Source organism: Microcaecilia unicolor, chromosome 3 (genome assembly GCF_901765095.1).
Source record: "Microcaecilia unicolor chromosome 3, aMicUni1.1, whole genome shotgun sequence".
Classification (NCBI taxonomy): Eukaryota; Metazoa; Chordata; class Amphibia; order Gymnophiona; family Siphonopidae; genus Microcaecilia; species Microcaecilia unicolor.
Window position 1 is genome coordinate 251,937,565 of NC_044033.1, and position 27,897 is coordinate 251,965,461.

General features: G+C 46.7%; 2 protein-coding genes across 3 annotated transcripts in view; both read right to left on the bottom strand.

Moving 5' to 3' along the window:
- Positions 1-27,897, bottom strand: part of LOC115466521 (sulfotransferase family cytosolic 2B member 1-like) — a 1,032,539-nt gene that overhangs the window by 558,677 nt on the left and 445,965 nt on the right. The window lies entirely within an intron of this gene.
- Positions 1,138-27,888, bottom strand: LOC115466514 (cytoplasmic phosphatidylinositol transfer protein 1-like). Of its 2 annotated transcripts, none has more exons than XM_030197795.1 (10): positions 27,650-27,888; positions 20,399-20,542; positions 19,531-19,619; positions 18,658-18,665; positions 17,669-17,740; positions 12,021-12,113; positions 10,858-11,013; positions 9,662-9,725; positions 6,868-6,957; positions 1,138-2,601 (listed from the first exon to the last, which is right to left on the bottom strand). In XM_030197795.1, the coding sequence occupies exons 2-10, from the start codon at positions 20,524-20,526 to the stop codon at positions 2,444-2,446; spliced, it is 858 nt and encodes a 285-aa protein (XP_030053655.1). In that variant the 5' UTR covers positions 20,527-20,542; positions 27,650-27,888; the 3' UTR covers positions 1,138-2,443. The 2 variants fall into 2 exon arrangements, with proteins under 2 accessions (XP_030053655.1, XP_030053654.1); XM_030197794.1 differs by having other exon boundaries at positions 20,399-20,547.

Sequence of the window (27,897 nt, forward strand, 5' to 3'; positions counted from 1 at the left end):
CTAGGGTCACCTCTTTCAAACACAGATGAGGCTGAATTACTACTACTACTACTACTACTTAACATTTCTAGAGCGCTACTAGGGTTACGCAGCGCTGTACAAATTAACAATTAAGGACGGTCCCTGCTCGGAAGAGCTTGAATTAGCCCACGTATGACATATGGGAGCAGTGGAGCCAGTCCTCAGAGGCTTGTAAGAGCCCAGTGGAAGTTTCTGGTCCAGCAGCCACGCAGTCAGATGCCTGCCCTTTCTCTGCCCACACTGCATCTTTGATTGAGGACAGCCAAGGGGTGGCATTGCCCAGATGCTTCAGAAAAGTCTTCTATCTCCCGTAGTAGGAAGGAACCCCTCTCCCTCCCCCCCCCCCCCCAAAAAAAAGGCAGTGTGTTAAGTCCTGTAATTCCACTGTCGTGGATGAGGTAGGTCCAATCTGTCAGGTCTCAAAGCAGCAACTAGGTTTGTGAGCCCTTGGGCCGCTGCCAAGGAGCGGCAGAGGCAGGCAAAACCACCCCAACCAGCACTGGGCTAACACACACACAAAGCAGGGACTGCAGACAGGGATAAGCAAAGCAGGAACACACTGGACAAGAACACTTGGACTGGAACACAGGACTGGAGCAAGGCTTCACCTGCACTTGACCACCCTTCCCCAGGAGTTGAGCCCCTGGGTGCAGGTGGCCAGCAGGACTTACCGGACTGGGCAGGAACTGGATACCAGCAGGAAACACACAACAGAGTCAAGACTACATGCTGCCAGGCAGCCACTAAGACAGAAACACAGACAGGAGGGAGTCAGGACTAAAAGCTGCCAAGCAGCCACTAATAAAGAACACAGACACAAGACAAGGAAATGCAGACCAGAAACAAGACTAGGAACTAAACAATAAAACCAAAGCTAACTACACACCAACAAACAAGAACCAGGCAAGAACTAAGAAAAAAACTGGACTAGGCAGAAGTGCACAGAGCACACCCACATACCAGGGACCTTAGACGATGCAAAGGCAAACACAGAAGTTTCTAGGTGATTAATAAAGCCCATCAGCACCTGAGGCTCAGCTGCAACAATCTCAAGGCAACTACGGGTGCTGTTCAGGTACAAACAAGGAAAGCAATTCTGGCAGCCCGGAAGATCTGGACTGAACTGGGCTGAAGTCTGGAACGGGTGACAGTAAACAGACAGTCCATTGCAGCCACCAGGTCTGGCCACCAAAGGGCGAAGTGAGCTCAGACAAGAAAACAATCCAAGTTAAAACTGACAAGAAGGGTCAAAAGTGAGTAGCAGGGGCAGGGGGTGAGGACAGGCATTCAGATAATGTGGCCTCTTCGCCCCGGGTGGGTGGACCCAGACAGGCTGTTCCAATGCTGACCTTTCCCTGGTGCACACAGAGAATTATAACCTCTGATTCCCCCCTAAGAAAATCAGAACTGCGTATACCAGCATGCTGTGGGCGACGTGAGAACTGGATCAGCGTCTGTGGTTGTCCTGGAGTGAGCTGAGAGATGCCACTGTCGACCCCTGGGTGTTCAGCATTGATGACAGAACCCCAGTGAGGTTATGCCATTGACCCTCATCCCTCCCCGCCTTTAAATCTGGGTGTTACAGGAAAAAGGGCAACCAGATGACCAAAGCTTGGATGACGCAAGGGAAGTGCTCAGCAGCTCAGCCGACGCAAGAGGATAGGGAAACCCAAATGGCAGGGGGCAGGGCCACTGCTAGACACGATGGGGCCCCAAAGCTTGCTTGAACATTGTCCCTCTTTCAATTTTAGGCAGGTTTGGGGCCTCCAGTGATATGGGGGCCCATGGCAATTGCCCTGTTTGCCCATCCCTAACACCGGCCCTGGAGACCAGGTTTGAAGCCCAGAATTTATTTATATGGCTTTGGGTGACTGGAGGGTGGGGAACGAGGGCAGTAGCAAATGAAAGAAGGATTTAGTTAACCAAGGCAACATACCCGACCAGCTCCTGGAGTTTTTCTGTAGCCTCGGCTGCAAAGCAATAATCTTATTTCAAGACTTCTCACAGTGAACATAAGATCTTCACGGTACATTCAAGTGTTCCGATGTGCTGGGGAAGGAGGGTGAGACCCCCAGAACCCGCAGCAGTACCCTGAGGGTGGAAAAGTTCCTTAGCAATATTCCTGGCTTGTAGGTAGAATAACATTGTTTACCCCTCTCCCCTATTTCTCCCCCATCCAGGAGGTCCACCTGGTGCTTGAGGGAGGGGGCCATTGGGAACATCTTTGGATTGCCTCAAGCCCCTAATAGGTTTTCCGTCCAGGAGCTGCCTCATCTTGCAGACAGCCAGTCGTAGGGGCAAAGCATGTGGGGCAACCCTTTGTCCAGTTAGTCTGACCCCAGGGTGGAGAGGTCTTTTCTCCCACCTACCCACTATCCTGTCTTCACCAGGTGGTAGGAGAGGGAGGAAAAGGGGTGTATTGCTATTTGGGAGCAGAGGGTATCCTGGGTCTTGATTTTGGCTCAGCAGGGCAGCTGGTGGCCAGGCATGAGTCTGTGTCACTGGCGGTGTTCCAGGAGGTTGAGCGGTTCATGAGAGGTTTCCCTCCATTGATGGGGAGCAGAGAATCGCCAGTCGTACCTGTGGAAGAAAGGCATAGAAACCATGGGTCAAGCTGTCACCCAACTACTTTAGAGCCTTCCCACTCCCTGCACCCCACAGAAACCAGGAGGGACGGAGAATTTTCATTCTGTGTCATTTTCAGGAATTTTCCTGTTATTTGGGTCTTTCTGACCATTTTGTCAGTGCAGGAAAATACTGGTCACGATCCCCCAAATTCTATAAAATGGGCTGTAAACTGCTTGACAAACAAAACAGCGAAGATTTTTATTTCTCCCGATGAGAGACGCTGATACTAGCTCTGCTCACTTCTCCCGATTCGGGTGCACACTCGCTGTCATACTTTTTTTGAGAGAAATAAAGATTGCTGGATTAGATGATGTAAATATAGGAAGCGAGCTTCCCTATGGTGAAAAGACTCCTGATGCAGGCCTGATAGGCCGAAACACAGCTGTGTCGAGTCTCACTCACCTACCTTCTTCTAAAACTTTTAAAAACTTTTTATATATTATTATTTTTTGGTTTCATGTCCAATAAACTTGGTTTTACTGTATTTACAATAGAAGTGTCGTCTTCTTGTATTTTTTGAGTCATCTTCGCCGTTTTGTCATCTGATTTTTGCGAAGACTGGTTTCTTCTGTTTTTTTTGCACTGTAAACTGCTTGTCCAGTTAAAGAACAGGATCAGTTATGCGTGTAACGTAATTAGCTAATTGGTGCTAAATTGGCACTTGATTGGAGATTAGGTACCAAGAATTGGCCTCAACAAGAACTGATTGTCACCGATTAGCAGTTGCGTGTGTAACCGATTTACGTCCCTATTCTGTAAACCGAGTGTCTAACTTCTCACATGCGCAACTCCGAAGGGAGCGTGGCCAAGGGAGGGTCATGGACGTTCCCAGGATTTAGGTGCGGAGTTATAGAATACTTCTGCACCTAATTAGGCGCAAGCAGTTACACCAGCCTTTGGCAGGCATAAATTCTCGCGTCCTGAAGTTAGGCGTGAAAATGACTTAAGCTGGTACTTTATAAAGATGGCTCTGTGCAGAACTACCTTGATAGAATTTGCGCTTTAGCGAACATCTTCCTGGAAATTGTATGTACGATTATCAGCAAATGACAAAATGTAATTTTTTTTTTCTGCTGATTCCTCGTTTTCCATGCAGTTTATGCCTTGCACTCCATGAGAATTCTGGAGGCACATCTGTATATGTCAATTTGAAGGTAGGCCATAACTGTATTTTGTCTATATGCCTCTGTCCTCAAGGTGGTTAAGTTATCAGTTATTAGCATACTAGTAAGAAATGCCCGTTTCTGGCAAAAATGAAACGGGCGCTAGCAGGATAATCCCCCCCCGTCCTCCCTCCCGAGTTGCAGACACCCCCTCCGTGCCTCCGTTCCGAGTTGCACACCTCTCCTCCTCGTCCCTTCGTCCCTCAGTGACGTGGTTGCGAGGGCTGCCCCGCCCTCAACGTCATCGCGTTTTGACGCGAGGGCCGCCCCGCCCTCAACATCATCGCGTTTTGACGCGAGGGCGGAGCTACAGTGACTGGAGTCTGCAGGCCAAACCGGATATCTCGGGCGCCTCAAGTTTCCGGCTTGAGGCTTCAAAGTGCCTTTTATATATATAGATGATTTCCTTTCATTCATTAATTATAAATTTTGAAGATGTAATTACGATATGGGAAGATCTTGAATTATATTATATCATTATATCTATATATGTCCCCATTTTCACACTGTTTTTACAAGCGTCTGGGATCTGTTATAGCACTATTGCACTTATAAGTTTGTACTTTTAAACCTTTGTGATATGTATTATTTAATCTCATTTTTATTTTTCACTGCCATTTTATTCTTCACTGCCGTGTTGTTCTTAGAATATTTCAAATATCTCATATGCCACATTCTTCTTTTATCTTTGAAATTTTTTGGTATTACCCTTCAAATATGTGTGTGATATGTTTTTAGATGTCTTTGTTTTTAACCATTTTTTTTTATATATTTTCATTTATACATATATAAAATCTATATATATAAAAGGCACCTCCAACGTTCCATGAAGCCTCAAGCCGGAAACTTGAGGCGCCAGAGATATCCGGTTTGGCTACCAGTGTCTGGGCCGCCCTCTCGAGGGCGGAGCACTGACACTCGCATCTCCCTCTGCCCCTCGGCGGCCATTTCCCACCTCCGGAGGACTAACATCGCCCGCCCAACGTCGGAGGGAAGAAGAGAGGCGGGGTCGCGGGCGGCCGCGACACGCGATCTCCCCCTGCCCCTTGCCGGCCAATTTCCACCTCTGCAGGACTCCCATCGCCCCGCACAACCTCGGACACACGGAGGGAGCGACGTACGCAGCCAGCCTCAATGTCGGACAGACAGACGGAGCCAGCCAGCCAGCCTGCCTGCCTCCCTGAACGTGCGAGGAAGGGAACCAGCGTCAACGTCACAGTGGAACCCTGAAAGGCATAGCGACGGAGAGCACTCGACCCTGAAGCTGCGAGGGGGGAAGGGGGAGGCCAGGAAGGGGGGAGGGAAGACAGGGGGGAGGGGGGACAAAGGGCGGGAAACGGAGGGACCAGCATCCTGAAAGGCCCAGGGAGGGGGGAGGCCAACCCTGAAGCTGTGAGGGGGGAGGGGGACAAAGGCCGGGAGACGGAGGGACCACCATCCTGAAAGGCCCAGGGAGGGGGGGGCCCCAACACTCTGAAGATGGGATTCTCTCTCATACACACACTCTCATTCTCGCACACACACTCTCACACACACACACACACTCGCGCATTCACTCTGTCTCACTGTCTCACACACACTCTCTCAAACATACACACTACAATGCAGAAAAAAGCCGCCAGACGGAGGGGCCACGATCCTCAAAGGGGGACAGCGGGGGGGGGGGGGGGCACAACCCTGAGGCTGGGAGGGGGGAGGGGAGCACACATGCGAGGGGGAGGAGAAGGAAACAGGAAAACGAAACACGGGGGAGCAGGAAGGACGCCAACAGACGGAGGGGGGACCCTGCGGCACACTCTCACACAGACAGTCTCACTCTCTCACACACACACACACTCGCACATTCACTCTTTCTCTCTCTCTCTCACACTCACTCTCAAACATACACACTACGATGAAAACCTTGCTAGCGCCCGTTTCATTGCTCTCAGAAACTGGCCTTTTTTACTAGTTGTACATATTTTGATCTGTTATATTTTGTTTGATTTTAGACCCCTGAAGAAGGCCGGTTGGCCGAAACACGGACCGTGTAGGATCTTAATATACTTTTTTGGTGCTCTTACTCTTTGTGGTTTCTATCTGGTCTATTTTGGTTTTTCTCCCGCTTTCTTTGTTGCTTTATGTGTTTTGCGGGAGACCTGGACCTTCTTTTTGTTGTTTTGTGTTTGTTAATGACATGGAACAACAGCCCATCCCTGGAAACCAGTCCACTGGTGTAGTCTCTGTCCCTTTCCTCACTCTCTCCCCTTTCCCCTTTCCTCCCTTGCAGCTGCCCCCGCTGTTATGTTATTTCTGGCCTTGCCCTCCCCCTTCCTCGCCTTAGGGTTGGTCAGCCAGAAAATTTTTGTTTCTCGTTTCTGTGCCCTTTTCTGGAGGGTTCATTTTATAAGCACACAACTGTAGAACGCATTACCAAAAGCCTTGAAAACTACGTACGACCACCTAAACTTCCGGAAAAAACTAAAAACTAACCTGTTTAAAAAGGTATACCCTGCCAATCCAACATAAATGCCTGATATCTGCAACACAACAAAACTAAAGTACATAATGGACATAACACAACTCTTCCGTTGTACATTAATGTGGCTGTACCACACGAATTTTATCTTACCATAACATCACTTTGTATTTGTTTACACCGGAGTCTGCAAACTCCTCTCCGGTACTATGTAAGCCACATTGAGCCTACAAATAGGTGCAAAAATGTGGGATACAAATGTAACAAATAAATAAATTTGTTTTCGGTTGGCCATTTTGTCATTGCGGGTGCAAAAAACAACTTTGCACCCGCAATGACAAAATTGCCAACCGAAAACAAATAAAATGAACCCTCCAGAAAAGGACACGGGAAACAAAAAACAGGCTGACCAACCCTAAGGCGCTCTTTCAAAAGAGTAACCACTATTATTGGCAAATGAAAGACCGTGAACTGTGTCTTTTCTTCTCATTTTCATTCGTTTACGACATTCATCGACGCGTGATACGGCATGTTATTGAGAACGAAGGCTCGTTCCTACCCTGCGTCGCTTTTTCTCTAAGACGGAAGAACTCTTACCTCCAGTTGACTGGGTTTTACACTTCACCTTCTGGTTCGTCTGCTCTTGGAGTCTTCTCTCGTACTGGCGGACATCCTCCAAAGACATGCCTGGAAGATGAACACAGCAGATGATTAGGACGATTCGCTCATGCAGTACAGTCTCGATTATCCAACCTTCGGTAATCTGACCATCCGGCATATCTGACAGACCCCCCCCCCCCCCCATGACGTCACTGCTCTGTATTTGTGCTCCAATTTCCTGCTCTGAATCGGAGGAGGAGCTTCATTGTCATTTGGGACCCCATATCTTCAGAATCTTTCACATCGAGCACAAAGCCTGGTATTCGATGACTTAAACAATTGGCCCCACTCACAATCATTTTTGAGCATCACTCGTGGAAGGGGGGTCGGGGGGGGGGTTTGAGTTCTGTTTGGTCGTTGGTGGGGAGGGGGGTGTCATAAGAACACAGACCTTCTACTAATTTTGTTTAGATCAATGGGAAAGGGGGGGGGGTGGTTCCTGGGGGCCAGATGTCTAAGTCTGCTCTTGTATTTGATTGACGTTGGAGTTGTCTGTTCCTCTGTTACTTTAATAAAATAGGTTTGTACTAAAGACATAAAAAAATAAAAGAGTTGAAATGAATGGTAAATTATTCCAAAAGGAAACTGCTTGTTATGAAAATAATCCCTCTAACACTTCTAGAAAACTAACTCAGAGCAGTCAAGTAATGCCAGTTAATAAATATTATACCCCATAAGCCAATTAACACACAACATTGTAGGATTAGGGGGACAGTGTCTAGACTTCCTGTGACTCCGATGACCCCAGGCCTTCAGGGGACTCTTGGGGATCGTATGGAAGAGTCTAAGCTCCCTTTCTGCCTATTAAGAACATAAACTGGGTCACACCAGAGGTCCATGAGCCCAGCATCCTGTCTCCAAAAGTGGCTGATCCAGGTCGCACGTCTCTGGCAGGAACCTTGGAAGAATGTCCAGGTCGCACGTCTCTGGTAGGACCCCAGGAAGTACATCCAGGTCGCACGTCTCTGGCAGGACCCCGGGAAGTACGTCCAGGTCGCATGTCTCTGGCAGGACCCTGGGAAGTACGTCCAGGTCATAAGTCTCTGGCAGGACTCCAGGAAGTACGTCCAGATCACACGTCTCTGGCAGGACCCCAAGAAGTACGTTCAGGTCCACATGTCCAGATCGCACGTGTCTGGCAGGATCCTGGGAAGTATGTCCAGGTCGCCCGTCTCTGGTAGGACTCAGGGTAGTACGTCCAGGTCGCATGTCTCTGGCAGGACCCTGAGAAGTACGTCCAGGTCACATGTCTCTGGCAGAGCCCCAGGAAGTACGTCCAGATCACACGTCTCTGGCAGGACCCCAAGAAGTACGTTCAGGTCCACATGTCCAGATCGCACGAGTCTGGCAGGATCCTGGGAAGTATGTCCAGGTCACACGTCTCTGGTAGGACTCCGTGAAGTACATCCAGGTCGCATGTCTCTGGCAGGACCCTGGGAAGTACGTCTAGGTCGCATGTCTCTGGCAGGACCCCGAGAAGTACGTCCAGGTTGCATGTCTCTGGCAGGGCCCCAGGAAGTACATCCAGGTCATAAGTCTCTGGCAGGACTCCAGGAAGTACATCCAGATCACACGTCTCTGGCAGGACCCCAAGAAGTACGTTCAGGTCCACATGTCCAGATCGCACGTGTCTGGCAAAATCCTGGGAAGTACGTCCAGGTCGCATGTCTCTGGCAGGACCCTGGGAAGTACGTCCAGGTCACATGTCTCTGGCAGGACCCCGAGAAGTACGTCCAGGTCGCATGTCTCTGGCAGGGCCCCGGGAAGTACGTCCAGGTCATAAGTCTCTGGCAGGACTCCAGGAAGTACGTCCAGATCACACGTCTCTGGCAGGACCCCAAGAAGTACGTTCAGGTCCACATGTCCAGATCGCACGTGTCTGGCAGGATCCTAGGAAGTATGTCCAGGTCGCACGTCTCTGGTAGGACTCAGGGAAGTACGTCCAGGTCGCATGTCTCTGGCAGGACCCTGGGAAGTACGTCCAGGTCGCATGTCTCTGGCAGGACTCCGAGAAGTAGCTGCATTCACTGGTGCTTCCACCTAGAAATTAATGCTGGCTTTCAGGTCTTTCTGGCTTATAACATTTTATGAACTTGTCCTCCAGGAACTTGTTTAAACCCAGGTTATACTAAATGCTTTAACCTCATATTTGGGCAACAACTTCTACATCTTAAGTGAAAAATACTTCCTCCAATTTATTTTAAATGTGCTGCCTAGTAGTTTTATGGGGTGTCCCCTTTCTGAAAGGTGAAACAACCGTCCGCTCCACTCAAGATTTTATAGACCTCGATCAAATCCCACCTCATTTCTTTTCCAAGCTGAAGAGCCCTAACCTCTTTAGCTTTTCCTCATACAAGAGGAGTTCCGTCCCCTTTATGCTTTTGGTCGCTCTTCTTTGAACCTTTTCTAATTCCGCTATATCTTTTTTGAGGTACGGCGACAGGAACTGAATGCAATACTCAAGGTGAGGTTGCAACATATGATACAGAGGCATTACAATATCCTTGGTCTTATTTTTCATCCTTTTCCTAATAATTCCTAGCATCCTGTTTGCTTTTTTTGTTTGCCTCCACACACTGGACAGAAGCTTTCAGCGTATTGTCCTTGATGACACCTGGATCTTTTTCTTGCTGTTGACTCCTCATGCTGAACCAAATGTTCTGTCCCTGGATTTAGGAATATTGCACTCTGTCTGTCTGTCCCAATCTCCTACTGTCGCAAGAGGACTTACCATACCATTCGTCGATCCACGCCACTGCTTGTCTGTGTCCCGCCAGTAAAATGTCTCTAATGTTCTGGAAATCAGAAAGAATGGACATCAGGGTCTTACGGAAAACAGAGGACTCCTGCTCGGAGGTAGGGCTCCTACCATCGTAGTAACAAAGTAAATGATGGCAGATTAACATAGTAGATGATGACAGAGAAAGACCTGTACGGTCCATCCAGTCTGCCCAAAAAGATAAACTCATATGTGCTACTTTATGTGTATACCTGACCTTGATTTGTATCTGTCATTTTCAGGACACAGACCGTAGAAGTCTACCCAGCACTAGCCCTGCCTCCCACCACCGGCTCTGCCACCCAATCTCCGCTACGTTTCTGAGGATCCATTCCTTCTAAACAGGATTCCTTTATGTTTATCCCACGCAAAGCCAGATAAAGACCTGTACGGTCCATCCAGTCAGCCCAACAAGATAAATTCATTTTACATGGTATGTGATACTTTATACCCGAGTTTGATTTGTCTTTGCCATTCTCAGGACACAGACCGTAGAAGTCTGCCCAGCATTGTCCTTGTACTAAGTTCTGAAGCTAATGTTGAAGCCCCTTTAAATTTACATCCCAGCCCATCCCTATTCAGTCACGACCAGGGCGTAGACCGTAGAAGTCTGCCCAGCACCGGTTTTGTTTCCCAATTACCGGCATTGCCACCCAATCTCCGCTAAGATTCTGTGGATCAACAGACGTTTAAAGTTAAAATGATAAGATACTTTGACAGCAACAGTGAAAGGGCTTATCGGAGATCTGAGTTTCCTTTTGCATTAGAAGCCATAAACCTCTACTGCTTTGTCAACTTCTGATAACCCATCCAACTCTCTTACTCCCTCACCCCTATCTTTCCCTGTGAGACTGTCTATGGAGTGCTTTTTTGTCTCACTTATAGAGACTGATAACGTCATCCTTTGCTCGTACTGTCTTGACCTAAGGAAGGAAGTTTTGGTCTCCAAAAGCTAGCCAAATACATATTAAGATCGTCCAATGCAAAGGTATCACCTTGTTTTCCATTTTTTTAATATATATTTTTATTTTCTAACCCCTGATTGGAAAAGCAGAGGGGCTGCAGGGCTGGAATGAGATGCTTTGATTTATGTGTCAGGGACTGACTTCACCTGAAGGAACTGGGAACGCTCCAGAGCCAGGATTTACCTTATGAACAAAGTTCTCCACCCGGGTCTGGAAGCCGTAGACATCGAACCTCACAGCCACCCTCTTGTACGAGCACATGATGGGCTGGAAAACCTTCCTCCATCCCCTCTCCAGAGGACCCCGGCCTGTCTTCTCTGACCGGAACAGAGTGAGGTCCTATGAGGCAAGAAGGGACATGAAAAGAACAGAAGCTTCCGTTATCCTATGGAAAGATTAAACATTAATCGGAGAGGGCAGTCAGCCAGGAATGAGGCGGAAGCCCATCGCACGGCTTCAGGAGCCCCAGCTGAGAAGCAACACCAGAGGAGACCGAAACAAATAATATGATGAAGCTTCACTCACTCCCCCATCGCTCACATCACACACCACAATGGAGAATGAGACTCTACCAGTGAGTGAGGTCAGTGATGGGGGAATGAGTGAGACAAACAAAAAAGTGAGGTGGAACCAAAGAGGATATCAACCAGTCTTTATTGGTAACAGCTGAAAAAGGACCCGACACGGCCGTGTTTCAGCACGGCCTGCCTCAGGGGTCCAATGTGTGCAATGGATCTTTGTGGAAATGGAAATGTTTAAACAACAAAGAGAAATATGACCAAGGTTCTAGCTGTAGGATTCCTGCAGTATCCTCGACGGGTCTATAAATGCTGAGTCGCAATAGCTGTCCAATCAGCAAAAGTTTGTCACGCATTGCAACAAAGATCCATCTGACCCCTGCGGCAGGCCTTCATGCCGAAACACGACCGTGTTGGTTGATACCCTCTTTGGTTCCACCTCACTTTTTTGTTCCTCTCATTCATTCCCCCATCGCTGACCTCACTCACTGGTAGAGTCTTACTCATTCTCCCCATCACTGACTTACACACCACAATGGAGTCTCACTCATTCCCCCATTGCTGACCTCACTCACTGGTAGAGTCTCACTCATTCCCCCCATCACTGACCTCACACACCACAATGGAGTCTCACTCATTCCCCCATCGCTGACCTCACTCACTGGTAGAGTCTCACTCATTCCCCCCATCACTGACCTCACACACTGCGATGAAGTCTCGCTCAACCCCCCCCCCCCCACCTCCCCACACACATTCGTCCACTGAGCTCTCAGACTCTATCATCTCCGTTCATTCTTTTTTTCACCCTTCTGTCTCTGGGGCGCTTACCTCAGATTTTTTATAATATCCCTCAGGGAGGTCGTCGTACGCAATATCCAGGTAGCAGGTATCTTCCAGCGGCACTGCCTTATCATCAAAGACCTGAGGCAGGAGAAACCGGGCTGTCAGGGATGACAAGAAATAGCAAAGGAAAACCCCATAGAAGGAAGACAAGATATGGGAATTTCGATGTTCTGTGCTGTGTCAGGTTAGGTGCCTTCATCTGGGTTCATGGAATGGCAGTGCAAAATGTTCCAGCTTTAATGGCTCTCCTGGAGAGTTCTGACTGAAAATAGCAGAGCCTCTGGCAAAATGCAGAGAGTGGATATATGAGGAAAGGCTCTTCAGCTTGGAAAAGAGACGGATGAGGGGAGATATGATTGACGTCTATAAAATCCTGAGCGGTGTAGAACGAGTAGAAGTAAATCAATTTTTTACTCGTTGCAAAAGTACAAAGACTAGGGGACACTTGAGGAAGTTACATGGAAATACTTTTAAAACAAATAGGAGGAAATATTTTTTTCACTTATCGAATAGTTGAGCTCTGGAACTCTTTGCCGGAAGACGTGGTAACAGTGGTTAGCGTATCTGGCTTTAAAAAAAGGTTAGGACAAGTTCCTGGAGGAAAAGTCCATAGTCTGCTATTGAGACAGACATGGGGAAGCAACCGCTTGCCCTGGGATTGTTAGCATGGAATGTTGCCACATTTTGGGTTTCTGCCAGGTACTTGTGACCTGGCTTGGCCGCTGTTGGAAACAGGTTACTGGGCTAGATAGACCTTTGGTCTGACCCAGTATGGCTACTCTTATGTTCTTAGTGCAGAGGAGAGGCTAGTTAAGCTTTTGAAAATATACTGCACTATGATTTACAGTCTTAGGGAAGCGAGGCACTGTGTCCTCAAAATGGACAGGTTACTGGCCCAACATCCATAGGACTGCAGGTGCCTCTGAGGTAGGGGGCATGTGTGGGCAGGATGCTTTCTTGCCCAGGAACTTTAACAGAGCTGGGATTGTCACCCAGACTGCTGGATCTAGGAATGGCATCTGTACTAATAGCTCTGCTGGAAATGAGGACATTATACTGGGGGTGGAGCTAGAAGACCCTTGACTTTCTTTCATCTCTAGCTATTCTTGATCCACTTCAATCTGGCTTTCGCCCCCTTCATTCAACTGAAACAGCCCTTGCTAAAGTTTCCAATGACCTGTTCCTGGACAGATCCAAAGGTCTCTATTCTATCCTCATCCTTCTCGATCTATCTGCTGCTTTTGACACTGTTGATCACAGCCTACTCCTTGATATGCTGTCCTCACTTGGATTTCAGGGCTGTGTTCTTTCCTGGTTTTCTTCTTATCTCTCCCAGAGTACTTTTACATAGTAACATAGTAGATGACGGCAGAAAAAAAACCTGCACGGTCCATCCAGTCTGCCCAACAAGACAACTCATATGTGCTACTTTTTGTGTATACCCTACTTTGATTTGTACCTGTTGGTGGATCCTCCTCTACTTCTATCCCACTGTCAGTTGGTGTACCTCAGGGATCTGTCCTGGGACCTCTTCTTTTCTCCATCTACACTTCTTCCCTTGGTACTCTCAGATCTGCCTCTCCACACCAGAAATCTCAGCAGGAATCCAGGCTAAAGCTTGCCTGTCTGACATTGCTGCCTGGATGTCTCACCGCCATCTGAAACTAAATATGACCAAGACTGAGCTTCTTATATTTCCCCCTAAATCCACCTCTCCTCTTTCCCTACTCTATTTCTGTGGATAACACTCTCACTCTCCCTGTCTCATCTGCTCGTAACCTTAGGGTCATCTTCGACTCCTCTCTCTCCTTCTCTGCACATATTCAACAGCCTGCTAAACCTGTCGTTTCTTTCTCTATAATATCACCAAAATTCGCCCTTTCCTTTCTGAGCACACTACCAGAACCCTAATCCACACACTTATCACCTCTCGCTTAGACTATTGCAACTTGCTTCTCACAGGTCTCCCACTTAGCCATCTCTCTCTCCTCTTCAATCTGTTCAAAATTCTGCTGCACGACTAATATTCCGCCAGTGTCGTTATGCTCATATTAGCCCGTTTCCACATACAGTTCAAACTCCTTTTATTGACCTATAAGTACATTCACTCTGCAGCTCCTCAGTACCTCTCCGCTCTCATCTCTCCCTACATTCCTCCTCGGGAACTCAGTTCACTGGGTAAATCTCTCTTATCTGCACCCTTCTCCTCCACTGCTAACTCCAGACTCCGTTCCTTTTATCTTGCTGCACCATATGCCTGGAATAGACTTCCTGAGCTGGCAAGTCAAGCTCCATCTCTGGCGTCTTCAAATCTAGGCTAAAAGCCCACCTTTTGATGCTGCTTTTAACTCCTAACCCTTATTCACTTGTTCAGAACCCTTATTTTATCATCCTCACTTTTAATATTCCCTTATCTCTTATTTGCGGACCTGAACATGTATACTCTGGAGGAATGGAGAAACAGGGGTGATATGATACAGACGTTCAAATATTTGAAAGGTATTAATCTGCAAACGAACCTTTTCCGGAGATGCGAAGGCAGTAGAACAAGAGGACATGAAATGAGATTGAAGGGGGGCAGACTCAAGAAAAATGTCAGGATGTATTTTTTCACGGCGAGAGTAGTGGATGCTTGGAATGCCCTCCCACGGGAAGTGGTGGAAACGAAAACGGTAACGGAATTCAAACATGCGTGGGATAAACATAAAGGAATCCTGTTCAGAAGGAATGGATCCTAAGGAACTTAGCCAAGATTGGGTGGCAGAACCGGTGGCGGGAGGTGGAAATGGTGCTGGGCAGACTTGTAAGGTCTGTGCCAGAGCCGGTGGTGGGAGGCGGGACTGGTGGTTGGGAGGGGGGATAGTGCTGGGCAGATTTATACGGTCTGTGCCAGAACCGGTGGTGGGAGGCGGGGCTGGTGGTTGGGAGGCGGGGATAGTGCTGGGCAGACTTATACGGTCTGTGCCCTGAAAAGGACAGGTACAAATCAAGGTAAGGTATACACAAAAAGTAGCACATGTGAGTTTATCTTGTTGGGCAGACTGGATGGACCGTGCAGGTCTTTTTCTGCCGTCATCTACTATGTTACTATGTTGTCCTGTTTGTCTGTCCTAATTAGATTGTAAGCTCTGTCGAGCAGGGACTCTCTTGTCATGTTCAAGTGTACATCACTGTGTACATCTTGTAGTGCTATAGAAATGATAAGTAGTAGTAGTAGTAGTCTTTGGGATTCCGGAATCTTGCTGCTCTTCGGGGTTGGAATCTTACTACTTTTTGTCCTTATTTGTCCTGTTTGTCTGTCTGTCCTAATTAGATTGTAAGCTCTGTCGAGCAGGGACTGTCTTTTCACTTTCAAGTGTACAGCGCTGCATACGTCTAGTAGCGCTATAGAAATGATAAGTAGTAGTAAGACCCCCTTCCTGTCCCCATTCTGGCAGGGAGCATCTGTGCCCCAGTGCTTGGCGAGTGTCCATGCAGGAGGAGCACTGTTAGAGAGGCACCAGCAGGAGGGGCAGCTGGCTCGACCCACCAGGCAGATCCAGTAACAGGCTTTGCTACAGTGCATGCTGGGAGATGTAGTTTTTAAAAGGTTGGAGGGGGCAGTGTGAAACATCTGAACTAGAATCCCCTGACTACACTTCTGGGGGGGGAGAGGGACTGGATCAGCCTGGTCCTGCTGAGTCAGTTGGCCACCCCCAGGATATGAAATGTGTCTTGCTGTGTCTTGTAGAAAAGGATTTCTGCACTGTGGTTTTATCTATTAAGGAAATTATACTAGGGAAATTTTTAATTATAATTACAGATTCTCATCCTGTTACCCAAACCTCTGGATTCTAGCAATCCCATGTCAAAAAATCCCCCATTTGTGTTTAGTGGAAAGAACAGCCAGGCTTCAACCTGCATCACATCTGTATTCTGCCTCTTGCAGGATAGGAGATAGAGAGCAGACAGAACCCTATTCGTCCACTAGATGCCGCTGTAAGATAATCTGTCAAGGGAGGGGTTTTGTGTGTATCCTGCAGTTTGGTAAAGATATTTGTTTATTTATTTATTAGGATTTCTTTACTCAAGGCAGTGTACAGTAAGAATAAATCAAACATAAGCAATAGACAATTACAGCAGTAAAAATATTCAAATAATACAAAGTAAGGCATAGTATATTCCTTACAAAGTCAACACAGTACGTAATAGAACATTTTAATAGACAGCGAAGGGTATAAGCAAAGATGAAACATATAGACAGGTGAGGGAGTAAGAGAAGTTAGAAAATATATTAGTCATGAGTTTGGCATGAGAAGGGTGGGAGCACTGGCCACACATAGTGAAGAGTGGTCTTCTGATGGGCTGAATTGAGATGGCATGCATCCCCTTCTTCTCTTACCCCCTTCTCTCCCCACATCAGTTAGAAATAAGTTTTCTCTTTGGCTCAGCTACTGCAGAGTGGCAATGGCAGATGAAGCTCAGGCTCTTATACATGCTGATTAAGCTCTGCCTCCTGTTGCTAAGCAGTAAAGATTCCCTCTGGATGATACCTAAGTAGCTGCCTGATTTATGACTTTTAGTTCATGCTTCTGTTTAATGGCTATAAGCAGTCTCTTAGTAGGGAATAGGGGGAAAGAGTTACCAGAGCAGCTTGAGGCATTGATTGAACTTACTGATTCTCCTTGTGTGGGGAAGGCAGAGTGGGTGAGAGGACAGCAAAAAATATAATTGCAATGCAGAACACATCCCAAGCCTCTGCCTCCATTTCCACCCTGCAGTAATTGTGAAACAAAAATCTCATTTTCAGCTAATGAATTGAGGCAAGTATGAGTCTGGAGTCTCAGAGGAGAGACAGAAATGTAGGGAGAAGGGCAGGGCTCAGTTTTCAAAGTGATTTGTATTGCCCATTCTCCTAATTAGACTTCTTATCCCTTTGGCAGTGCTGAATGTAGCTTACAGATGTTTTTTATGCTGCTGAGTGGGCAGGGAGGGTGTCGGTAGAGAACAGAGACTTGGATATATATATTTTAGGACTCTGAACGTGCTTCATGATACCTAAGACCAAAGCCTTCACTGTAACAGGGATTATGCTACACCTGACCTGGGGTGGGCCTGATCTCTGCTGACTGCCTATCTAAACCCCACTGAATGTAAAATACTGAGTGGAGTGGAACAGGTAGTCATGAATTGCTTGTTTACTCTTTCCAAAAATATTAGGACTAGGGGGCATGCAATGTAGTTAATAAGTAGAACATTTCAAACAAACTGGAGAAAATATTTCTTCACTCAGTGTGTAATTAAACTCTGGAATTTGTTGCCAGAGAATGTGGTAAAAGCAGTTAGCTTAGCAGGGTTTAAAAAAGGGTTGGCTCATTTCCTACCAGAAAAGTCCATAAGCCATTATTAAGATGGACTTGGGAAAATCCACTGCTTAATTCTAGGAAGAGCTGCCTAAAATCTGTTTTCCTGTTCTGGGATTTTGCCAGGTACTTGCAACCTGGACTGGCCACTGTTGTAAACAGGATACTGGGTTGATGGATCTTTGGTCTGTCCCAGCATGGCAACTCTTATGTTCTTATATTCACTTTGGTAACAATGTTTTCTAACAGAGGGAAAAGCCAGGGAGAGACAGCTCAGGTTCTGATACTTACCTTGAGGTTACATCCATTGTCATTCTCAAACTTAGTCTCTATTCGGATGTGGAACTTGGGCAGAAAGGAGCACTGAAGGGGGAAGATAAAAGGATGGGGAAGAGCCATGAATAAATGCAAGATGAGGGAAGAGGGGTGGGTTGGGGTTCCACAGGGGTTGTGGTAGACAGCCAGAGACATTATCAGGAAACTAATCTCCCTTCCCCTCACTGTCTTTGGTCTTGGGGGAATGAAAATAAATGGAGAGGGGAGGGGGTGGAGTGGAACTAGGGGCTCAGAGTGAACCATAGCTGTAGGGGATTGAAATCTGAGTTCTAATCCCAGCTCTGCCTCCATTTTACAGGGGGCTGCTTTTCAGTGACGTTGAAGGTGAGATGGGGTGGGAGGCATTGCTTTTAAGGCAATTGGCAAGTCCATGGCTAGATTTCTGGGTCCGTTTATGGACTATGAAGGGACAATGGGACGTTATCTAGGGGTCTCTGTTATCAGAGTCCTAAAAGCTGGTTAGACACAAATCAATCTGGGACAGGGTACAAGGTGTTTTGCCTAGAGACAGGGATGAACTAGATGATCCCCAGGGCTCTTACATCCTTGTCTTTCTATGTGTTTAGGTAACTCCATGAACTCCCTTCTGGCTTGATCAGCAAATACGCATTTTGAAATGAAAATTAGCAATTGAGGTAAAGCTACCAAGGATCAACTTGTACGGTATTCTTTTACTAGACTGTAAGCTCTACGGGGAAAGGACCATCTCTTATGTGTGTACTTGTATAGTGTTGTGTACATCTGTAACTCTAGAGCAGTGAAAAGCAGTAGCCGTATTTTCAAAGTGTCAGCCATGCTCCTTTCATGGCTCAGGACTTGCTGAAATTCTCAGTCTCATAGGGTGAAGTGGGCCAAAGACTGGGGGTGAGGAGGGGGAGTTTGGGGAAGGGACTTTACAGAAAAGCAGAAAATGAAAACCCCAGGTGTTCCTGACTGTGACTTACCGTATACTCTGTGGGAGATGTCCATCCCGGGGTGGAAAAAGAGAGAGAAATTTCAAGATTAGTGATGGACAGCGTTGGGTTCTATAGTCACTTAAATTAAACTGAAAGGTAAATATTGACTGAACTGGAACCCATCCTTTTGCTGCTTCCCTGGGACACAAGTTTTTACCGTCTGCTACATGCCTCAGTTATTAATCTGGGAAGTAATTTGCAGGAAAGGCGGTGCGGAGAGGATCCTGAGTGACCCCTCAAATGAACTAACCCCCGGTGCAAATCCTGTTATTAACGGGCTCTTGGATTCTTCTAATATTCTCATAAATGAAATTGCAGGCCTTCTTGAGGTAATTAGTTCATTTTGAATGTTTGCTGTAGCATGAAGCACTCCAGCCTGGCCTGTGCTCACTGCTGGTTACAAATTATATAAAACAACTTGCGACCTTGGGTGATGCTGGCCCCCTCTCTCAGAACAGAGTCATTATCTCTCCCTCCCTCCTCTCCCACTGGGCAAACATTTACCCACTCTATCTGTATTTTCTGCCAATTCAGCAACCCCAGTGTTCAACTCATCTCTCCCCCTACCCCTACTCAGGTCTTGTCAGGGAGAACAGAGGGCAGAGTACACTGACATTTTGGATCAAGGTGGCTGGAAATACATGGGGTGAAGGGGGGTTATAGTCCACCATAAGGTCTGAATATCATAGATTTACAACATGTGAGGTATACCTCTCTATAATGTCCTGCCCTTAAAGTCAGTTGTAGACTGGAATATGCGGGCATACAATATTTATATCCTGTATCAGTACCCATTACGACCCCCCCCATCTGTGATGGTAAAGGATCATCCATCATCTACAGCAGAATATAGAAACTTACCTGTGATGGTGTACGGATAATAATTCCAGGCTTTCTCTACGATGTAGAAAATCTTTGGGATGAAGCCCCTCACCCATGCGGGCAGTTTGCTGGGTAAAGGGAGTTGAGAAAATAAATTAATGTCTTTTCAGACCTAGAGCAACCCGTAGATGAAGTTCTCAAAACCAAGAGATGGGGATGAAACACATAAGGGTGGGTCTTCAGAGAGATTTGAATGAGGGAGAGAGAGAGAGAGGGGAAGATGGGAGGAAAGGCTGGGATGATGAAAATCTGGATGGAATATCATGAGCAGAAGGATGATGTTGATGGATGGGTGAAAGGATGTCTTGGTTGGGTGGGATAATGGAAAGAAGGATTGCATGGAGGAAAGGAGATTGAAATTAATGAGAAGACTGCTGCTGATAGGAGGTGGATGACATGATGGGAAGGAAGGTTGGGTGAATGTTACTGACTTGAAGGAAGTCTTGGAGGTTGAGTTGGAAGAGATGATGGGAGAGAAAGGTTGGGTGAATGTCACTGACTTGAAGGAAGTCTTGGCGTTTGGATTGGATGTGATAAGGGGAGGAAGGGAATGGATGAAACTAAGTCTTGGGGGATGAGTTGGTTGGACGAAAGGGTTGGATGGGAAGGACATTTTTGGGTTGGGTGAGTGTCTTCAATGGGTGGATGAATACAAGTCTTGAGGGTTGGCATGATGGGTGGAAGGATGGGTACATGCCACTGATAGATTGAAGGAAATATTGGTGGTGGTTGGGATCAAGGGATGACCGCATATATTGGAAAATAGATAGAAGGGAAGCTCATTCCTTTCTTTGGAGAGTGGGTCTCATTTGTAAAAAGTCTTGAGAACAGATAGCTTGGTCCAGACCTGTTCAAGTAGACTCGTTTCTCTGTGTATTGCCCCTTTCCATGTATGGGATCCTCGTAGGGTTCATTGATGACCACTTCTATGCCTTCCCCATCTGTGCTTTGCTCGTGGCTGTGTTTGCTGATCATGTAAAGTTGACCAATTCTGTACTAAAGAGAGAAAGAAGGTGAGAAGCTTAGTTTTGGAGGCAGTAGGTATCAAAAGAACCTTTTTTTGTTTTAATAGAATTGTTCTTATTTTGGGCTTTTTACTTGGTCTGGGAGAGATCGCCTTTCCCTCCCTGAGATCTCTACCAGACCCATCTTTCTTTGATTCTAGATGATCGCCTAAGATCATTCCAAGACTGACCTTTCTCTGATTGTAGAGGATTTCCTGAGATTTCTCCCAGCCAAATCTTCTCTGATTCTAGATAATTTCCAAATATCCCTGCCATCTACATCTTTCAATGATTCTCGATGACCTCCTCAAAGAGTTGCATTTCTCTGATTTTAGAAAATGTACTGATGACCTTCCCAGCCCCATCTGACACTAGATGATCTCCAGGTCTCTCCCAGCCCCATCTCTCTTTGATTCTAGATGACTCCTCAGGCACTCCCAGCCCCATCTTTCTCTTACTCTAGATGATCTCCTGAGGTTCCTCCCAAGCCCATCTCTCTCAGATTCTACATAATATCCTGGTTTCTCCCAGCCCCATCTTTCTCTGACTCTAGATGACTCCTCAGGCACTTCCAGCTCCATCTTTCTCATATTCTAGATGATCTCCTGAGGTTCATCCCAGCCCCATCGTTCTCTGATTTTAAATGATCTCCTGAGGTCCCTCCCAGCCCCATCTTTCTCCAATTGTAGATTATTGCCTGAGGTCCCTCCAAATCCCATATTTCTCTGGTTCTAGATGATCCCCTGGGGTCCCTTGAAATGTGGGTGACATATTTTGTGGTCTGGTGCTTTTGTTTTAGTTTACCATATATCATATGCGTAATTGTTACAGGGGTGAAACTATCCCCTGCACCACCATCAAAATCTTTAAATTGGCCTGTGGAATATATGAGGTATCCATATAGACCCCCATTGTCCAGTAATAGAGGTACATTTCAGACACTGGAGAGGTACCACTCTGGACCCCATTCCAGGTCTAAAGGTCACTTCCTAAAATGAAACCTTCTTGATTCACTGCTTGTTCAGCAGATATTTCTATGATGCTTTAACGATTAACAGGTTGGAAAGAGGGAAGGGGGGCTCTCAAATCTCAGTCAGTTTGTGGTAATGTTGCCCACTTGCCTTGCTTTCCCCCAGCAGCTACAGGCAATAGTGACGGAGTGGGGTGAAAGTCCTCTGGGGAAACGATGAGAAAACAGAAAGCAAAAATTCCTCCAAAGTCATGACGGAGAAAATCGCCCAGCCCTCATCAGCCCTTCTGAACTGAGAGCTGGGGTGGATGGAGAGAAAGCATCTTCCCTGGAAAGCTAGAGGTCCTGTGAGGTACATAGTATGTTTATTCAGCAGGGGAGGGGGTGGACTGATTCAGTGAGGCTTTCTGGCATGGGCACAAAGCAGTGAAGGGAGGGGGGAGGTATGGTTGCTTACTGAGGAAAGAACCTTGCTTTTCAGACCAGTGCCCTTGGTGGGCATTTCAGATGAAGAATTCAAGACAGGATCAGACAGTGACCAGCAGGGAGAATGCAAGCAGCTAGGGCTTCCTAATCTAGTTCCACTGTGTAGTAGCAGAGAGTGTGAAGAAGTGATTTGGGCCACGAAAAGTGCATGAGCCTTGGCTGGAAGCCCAGAATAGTAATATGATAGAGAACCGATGCCCCTTCCCACCACAAAGTGCTTCCCTGTCCTGGGACTTGATTTTTCTCCTCCCAAAGGATAGAAAAGGGCCTGGACCGATGGCAGCAGCCACACCGCCACAAAACCGACTGCATAAACTCTCATGGCACATACTCCTCCCATCCAAGGCGGGCATGCAGCAGCCAGGTGAGGTGTATTTACTGGTTGAGGCATGAAAGAGGCTCATATTCCATGACTTCATGTCATCCCCTGAACACTAATTACCGGATGATGTAGTCCGGGCAAGTAAACCTAATTATTTAAATAGCCAGAACTTTTTGTGGGTGCCAAGCACTGGGCAAGAGGCAGAAGGTCTTTTAAGTGGTGTGTGTAACTACCCTACACAGAGATAACATATTAGGTAAACAAACAAACACAAAGGCAGTGGAAGTGGGGAAGGACACAGTGCCAGCCTGGCACGGGTTACGAAACTTGCCTGATGGGCTCAAAACCAGTTTCCTGGAGGACTTGGGTGTTTTTTTGTTATCAGGACATGGTATTTCATATGTAGTTTCTCCGCTGCTCCCCCCCCCCCTCCCCCAGGGCTCTTCAGTCTTAAGAGTATTAATGGCCCGGTTATAAGCATGGCTTCCACCTCACATGGCCTAAACCACTTGACATTTTCGATCCCACCCATTCTCAGAAAGAGTGCCCAAAAACTCATTCTGCTTATCTGGAAAAAGTCACTTTAATTCATTGTTGCTGGAGTCTCCTCTGGTATTTTCAGTCCCTGCACTCTCTGCATTTTGCTGGAGTTTCTCTCTGGTATTTTCAGTCCCTGCATTTTGCTGGAGATTCCTCTGGTATTTTCAGTCCCTGCATTTTGCTGGAGTCTCCTCTGGTATTTTCAACCCCTGCACTCTCTGGATTTTGTTCCAGACTCCCCCCCCCCCCCCATCACAATCGATTGTTTACTCTCCGTTTTCCTGTAGTTTCTGTTGTGGGTAGATAGGGTGAAGACCTCTCTGTGGACAAGCATTATTAAGCAGAGATGCCCCTTATCCAAATCCTGTCACCTAACTCCTTTGCTGCCTAGTTGAGGGAAGTGAAAATATGAGGTAGGGAGCATAGGAAATTCTCTGATACAGAGCCAGCTAGTAGTGTAGATTGAGAACCCAGATCTCTAAGACTCCAAAATTATGTTTCATCAAAGCCCAGGGCTGTTTGAGAGCTCAGTCATTCGTGCTGTCTTCCCTGTATCATCTGATGCTCAGAAAAGATCTACCAGAGACATTTTTGTGGGGGGGGGGGGGGGGGGGGGGGGGTTGGTTGCATTTTTTGGGTCTCTTTCCTGGAACAAGATAGTTGAGCATCATACTCCACTGTAACCTTCACCCAAATTCCCCATCCCAGCCTGTAGGTGAGTTGCGAAAAAAGTTGGGAGGAAAATTCAGAGCACAGGGAGTTCGTAAACATTGACTTTTGGTAGAAGAACCGGTTCTGAAATGGATTCTGCCCCGAGGGCTTCCTTTCCACCCTAAATTCATATAATTAAAAATAGAGAAAAGTTACCTCCACACCACTGTGAAGTGTGTCAGCACCAGCTATACCGGATCCCGCCCTGATCGCGTTCCGGGTTCAAGGCTGCCTCCCAGCACATCCCAGAAGACACTCCAGGCTGAAGGTGGCTTAGAGACGTATTAGTATTTCAACAAGTCCCTTCCCCAAAGAGCTTACAACTCTGAGAACAGCAGGAGAGATTGTGACATGTCCAGGGCCAGACAGTGTATCAGTAGAGAAAGAAGGAATTGAACCATGGCCTTCAGCCTATTCCTGTACTTACTGGGACCACTTCTACAACCCTAAGAACTGTGCTATGTCTGTTCTATGTTTATTGTACATCTTCCCCCCAGCTAACTGTCTCACAATGTATTTTCTTTGATGACAAAAGTTTTGAGGGTTGTGATAATTATCCCTCTGGTTTAATGTCCATATGTGTATTTAATATTTGCTCTCTGGCCCCTGCTTTCCTCCCTGTTCATTCATATCTGCCTCCACTTATAGATTAACAGCCTTTTTCTTTGTCTGGTACTACAGAGTAGCAATGGCAGCAGAAGCTCAGGATGTGTTTTGTCATAAAATGTAAAGTTCTTCCTGCTCCTCCCCCCCACCTCCCCAGTGATGTGCATGATCTCATCTGGTACAAGCTTCAAGGTGTGGAAATGCCCTACCTCTGTTTTCTAGTTTCAAACCCTTTTTTCTTTCTCTGCTCCTGCAGAGTGGTAGTGGCAGAGGAAGCTCAGAATGTGTTATCATTTGTCTGCCCCTGTGAGAGTTGGGTGCTGCCTAGATGTGTCTGTTCTTTAATTCCTCTGGGAGCTGTCTGCCTTGTGCTATGCCTGTGTTGCTCCTTGTGTGTGCATGCTTCTAACCTGTGGTTACTGGTTCACTAGTTAACATCATGTCTTTACACTACTTAGTTTGTGTTCTGCAGAGTAGAAATAGATACCAAACCTCAGGAAGTGTTCTTCCAGAAGCAAAGGTCACATGGCAGCCTGCTGACCTCAACTAATTCTCTGCTGGGCAAAGAGTATTGTGTGCTTTTGGGATCAGTTTTTCACAGCAAGGAATACAACTTGCAGGCACTTCTGAGTCAGCATCATATAAGTGTCTTTTTAAAAATTGGGCCTGGATAATGGCTAAATTTAAGGCAGACAGCTCGAGGACCAGCCAAAATTTCACCATTTACATTAAGGGGGGGGGGGGGTCAGTGCATTCCAGAGGATGGGCCAAAAGTTAGCCTGATTGGGGTAATATAGGTTGTTCTTGGAGCCACAGAAATAGCAGTTCTAACTTTCAGCGCATAACCTGTCCATTCGGGTTTAGAACCGGCTGTCCAGGGGTTGGTCCCACTTAAATAGATTGAGTGAAGAAATATTTTCTCTGTTTCTATGTGTAATTAAACTCTGAAATTCGTTGCCAGAGAATGTAGTAAAAGCAGTTAGCTTAGCGGGGTTTAAAAAAGGTTTGGCTGGCTTTCTGAAGGAAAAGTCCATAGACCATTATTAAAATGAACATGGGGGAAATCCACCGCTTATTTCTAGAATAAGCAGCATAAAATCTGTTTTACTGTTCTGGGATCTTGCCAGGTACTTGTGACCTGGATTGGCCACTGCTAGAAACAGGATACTGGGCTTGATGGACCCTCAGTCTGTCCCAGTATGGCAATACTTATGTACTTATGTACTTATGTAACACTGAGTATCAGACATGATGAAAAGTGGATAAATCAAGATAGATTTGCAGGGGCACTGATGGTAACACATCCTGGGCTTCCTCTGCCTTACAAAATTCCACAACTGAACTCTCACTTTAAGCAGGTAAATGGAAGCTGATGAAGCCAGAAGAGAGCTATGTGTCACCCAGAGGGATGGGCAGAAGAAAGTTACTGTTAGCACTCATTTCTAAGTGAAAATAGTATTTAAAACCTGTGACTGATTCTTTTTCCCTCTGGATCACAAAACAAAAGGAAGGCTGGGCGTTAGGGAGGGTGCGTTCACTACCTGCGAACACGGTGCTACCCTCAGTGATCTGGCACAATCCGTTCAGTGAGAAACTGGTGAAAATGAATCTAGGACACCTGATGTCTTGCAACGGGCATCCATCTGTCTTGTTAAAAAGGCAAGTGTCCAATCCAAAATCTGCCTTATTATCTTTAGCAATGGAACCCTACAGTCATTTCTTTTATTGAGTATGAATACAGCATGGACAGCTGAAGAGTGGATCTTCATCAGAGCCCCATGCAGGAGTCACACTGATACACACAGAGTATGAATACAGCACGGACAGCTGAAGGGTGGATCTTCATCAAAGCCCCATGCAGGAGTCACACTGATACACATAGAGTATTAATACAGCACGGATGGCTGAAGAGTGAATCTTCATCAGAGCCCCATGCAGGAGTTGTACTGATACACTTACATTTCATCTGGATCTTATATTCCGCCAATACTTTATCAGTTCAAGGCGGATTACATTATTAAGAGACCACACCAATCAAAAACAAATTATTATAATTACAACCGATGCTAAAAAAACAAACATTAAATATTAAACTATGTCCGACAAGCCAAATTTATAAAGGAAAAATCCTTTCAGTAAAGCAAGAATACAGCACAGACAGCATAAGAGAGGATCTTCATCAGAGCCCCATGGAAATGTCATACTAATACATAAAAAGCCGGACTACAGCACAAACGGCTGACGAGCGGATTTTCTTCAGAGCCCCATGTAGGAGTCACACTGATAAACACAAACATGAATACAGCACAGACAGCTGAAGAGAGGATCTTCATCAGCGTTCCATGCCTACGTCAGAGTGATACACATAAAAGCGTGAGTACTGTACAGCAGGGACAGCTGAAGCACAATCCTCCTTCACACATTTGCACACGGTGCTCCGTTTTGCATAGTGATTTCCATTTTATTTGCACAAAATGAGATTTGGGGCTCGATGCTTTTTAAGTTAAAAGCATCACACGTGGGATCAGATTCAGAAATATCCGGCCTTCTTAAGTCTGAAGACCGCGATATTTAACTCGGAGACCTCGCTTCCTGCACGGCGAACTGTCACAGCACTCCTTCCCCCTAACCCACCCCTCTGTCCATCTAGTTCCCTCTGGCGCTTTATTTATACACAATTCTTGTCAATTAATACAAATGTATTTATCTCCTTTCTGAAGCTCAAAGTTCTGGCCTAGACGGGAGAACTGACTAGATCACAACATGTAATATGTTCTATTCCTACCCCTTGTCAGGGCATTTAACCATGCCAGGGGTTGTGCAGAAGCAACGCAGCTACAGCGAACTCTGGCAAGCGTGTTCAGGGCTTGAGATAGACCCAGTTGGATCGCTGTTGGGTTGGCATTGCCCTTCATCCCAGCTGGCCTGCAAGGACCACGAGCCAAAACCCCTGAAACACACACAGATATATAACCCATCCCAAGAAGAATGATAGACACACGATACAACTTGTTCTAACAGATCGAATCCCGTGACCCCCCTATCCATCACCTTCCGACACAAATCCTAATTAATCAATATGCACAAAACATCACTGGTTTGCTAACTTCAAAGACTGGGTAGGGCTTTTCAGACAGATGTTTTGCAAAAAGGTGCATCTATGCATGCAGACATTCCTCCTCCCCTGGTACTTTCTGTATCCGGACACATGGCAGGATTTTCCCGCTCCCTTCCCGGTGCCGGTAGTTGTGGCTGAAACCAGAACTGGAATGGCCAGAATAGAGAGCGGTAGAGAAAGCGAAACCTAACACCAGCGCGACACAGCAGGAGTTTTGCTTGCATCTGTCCGGCGATGTTCTCCCTAGCCCGTTCTGGGCCAGACACAGATGCTGAGAAACTAGTCCCATGTTTAAAAAGCTCTGATCCCGGACAGACTTGGCCTTCCGTTACGACACTTACCTCCTCCACCGTCAGAGGCATACAGATTCGGTATTCTTTCGTCAGCATCCCTGTGCCTGGGACTGTAGAAGCCACTTGCTAACTTCCTGGGTCTGGACCGGTGGAAGGTTTGCCCCAACGGTGCGCTGGCAGCGAGCGACAGAGGAGCTACTATGTCCCTTCCCGTAAATCTGGTTCCCTCTCCTGGTGCCTTGCACAGATCTCTCTGCCCCTTGCGTTGGGCCCTGAGCTGTAGGAGCAGACACACC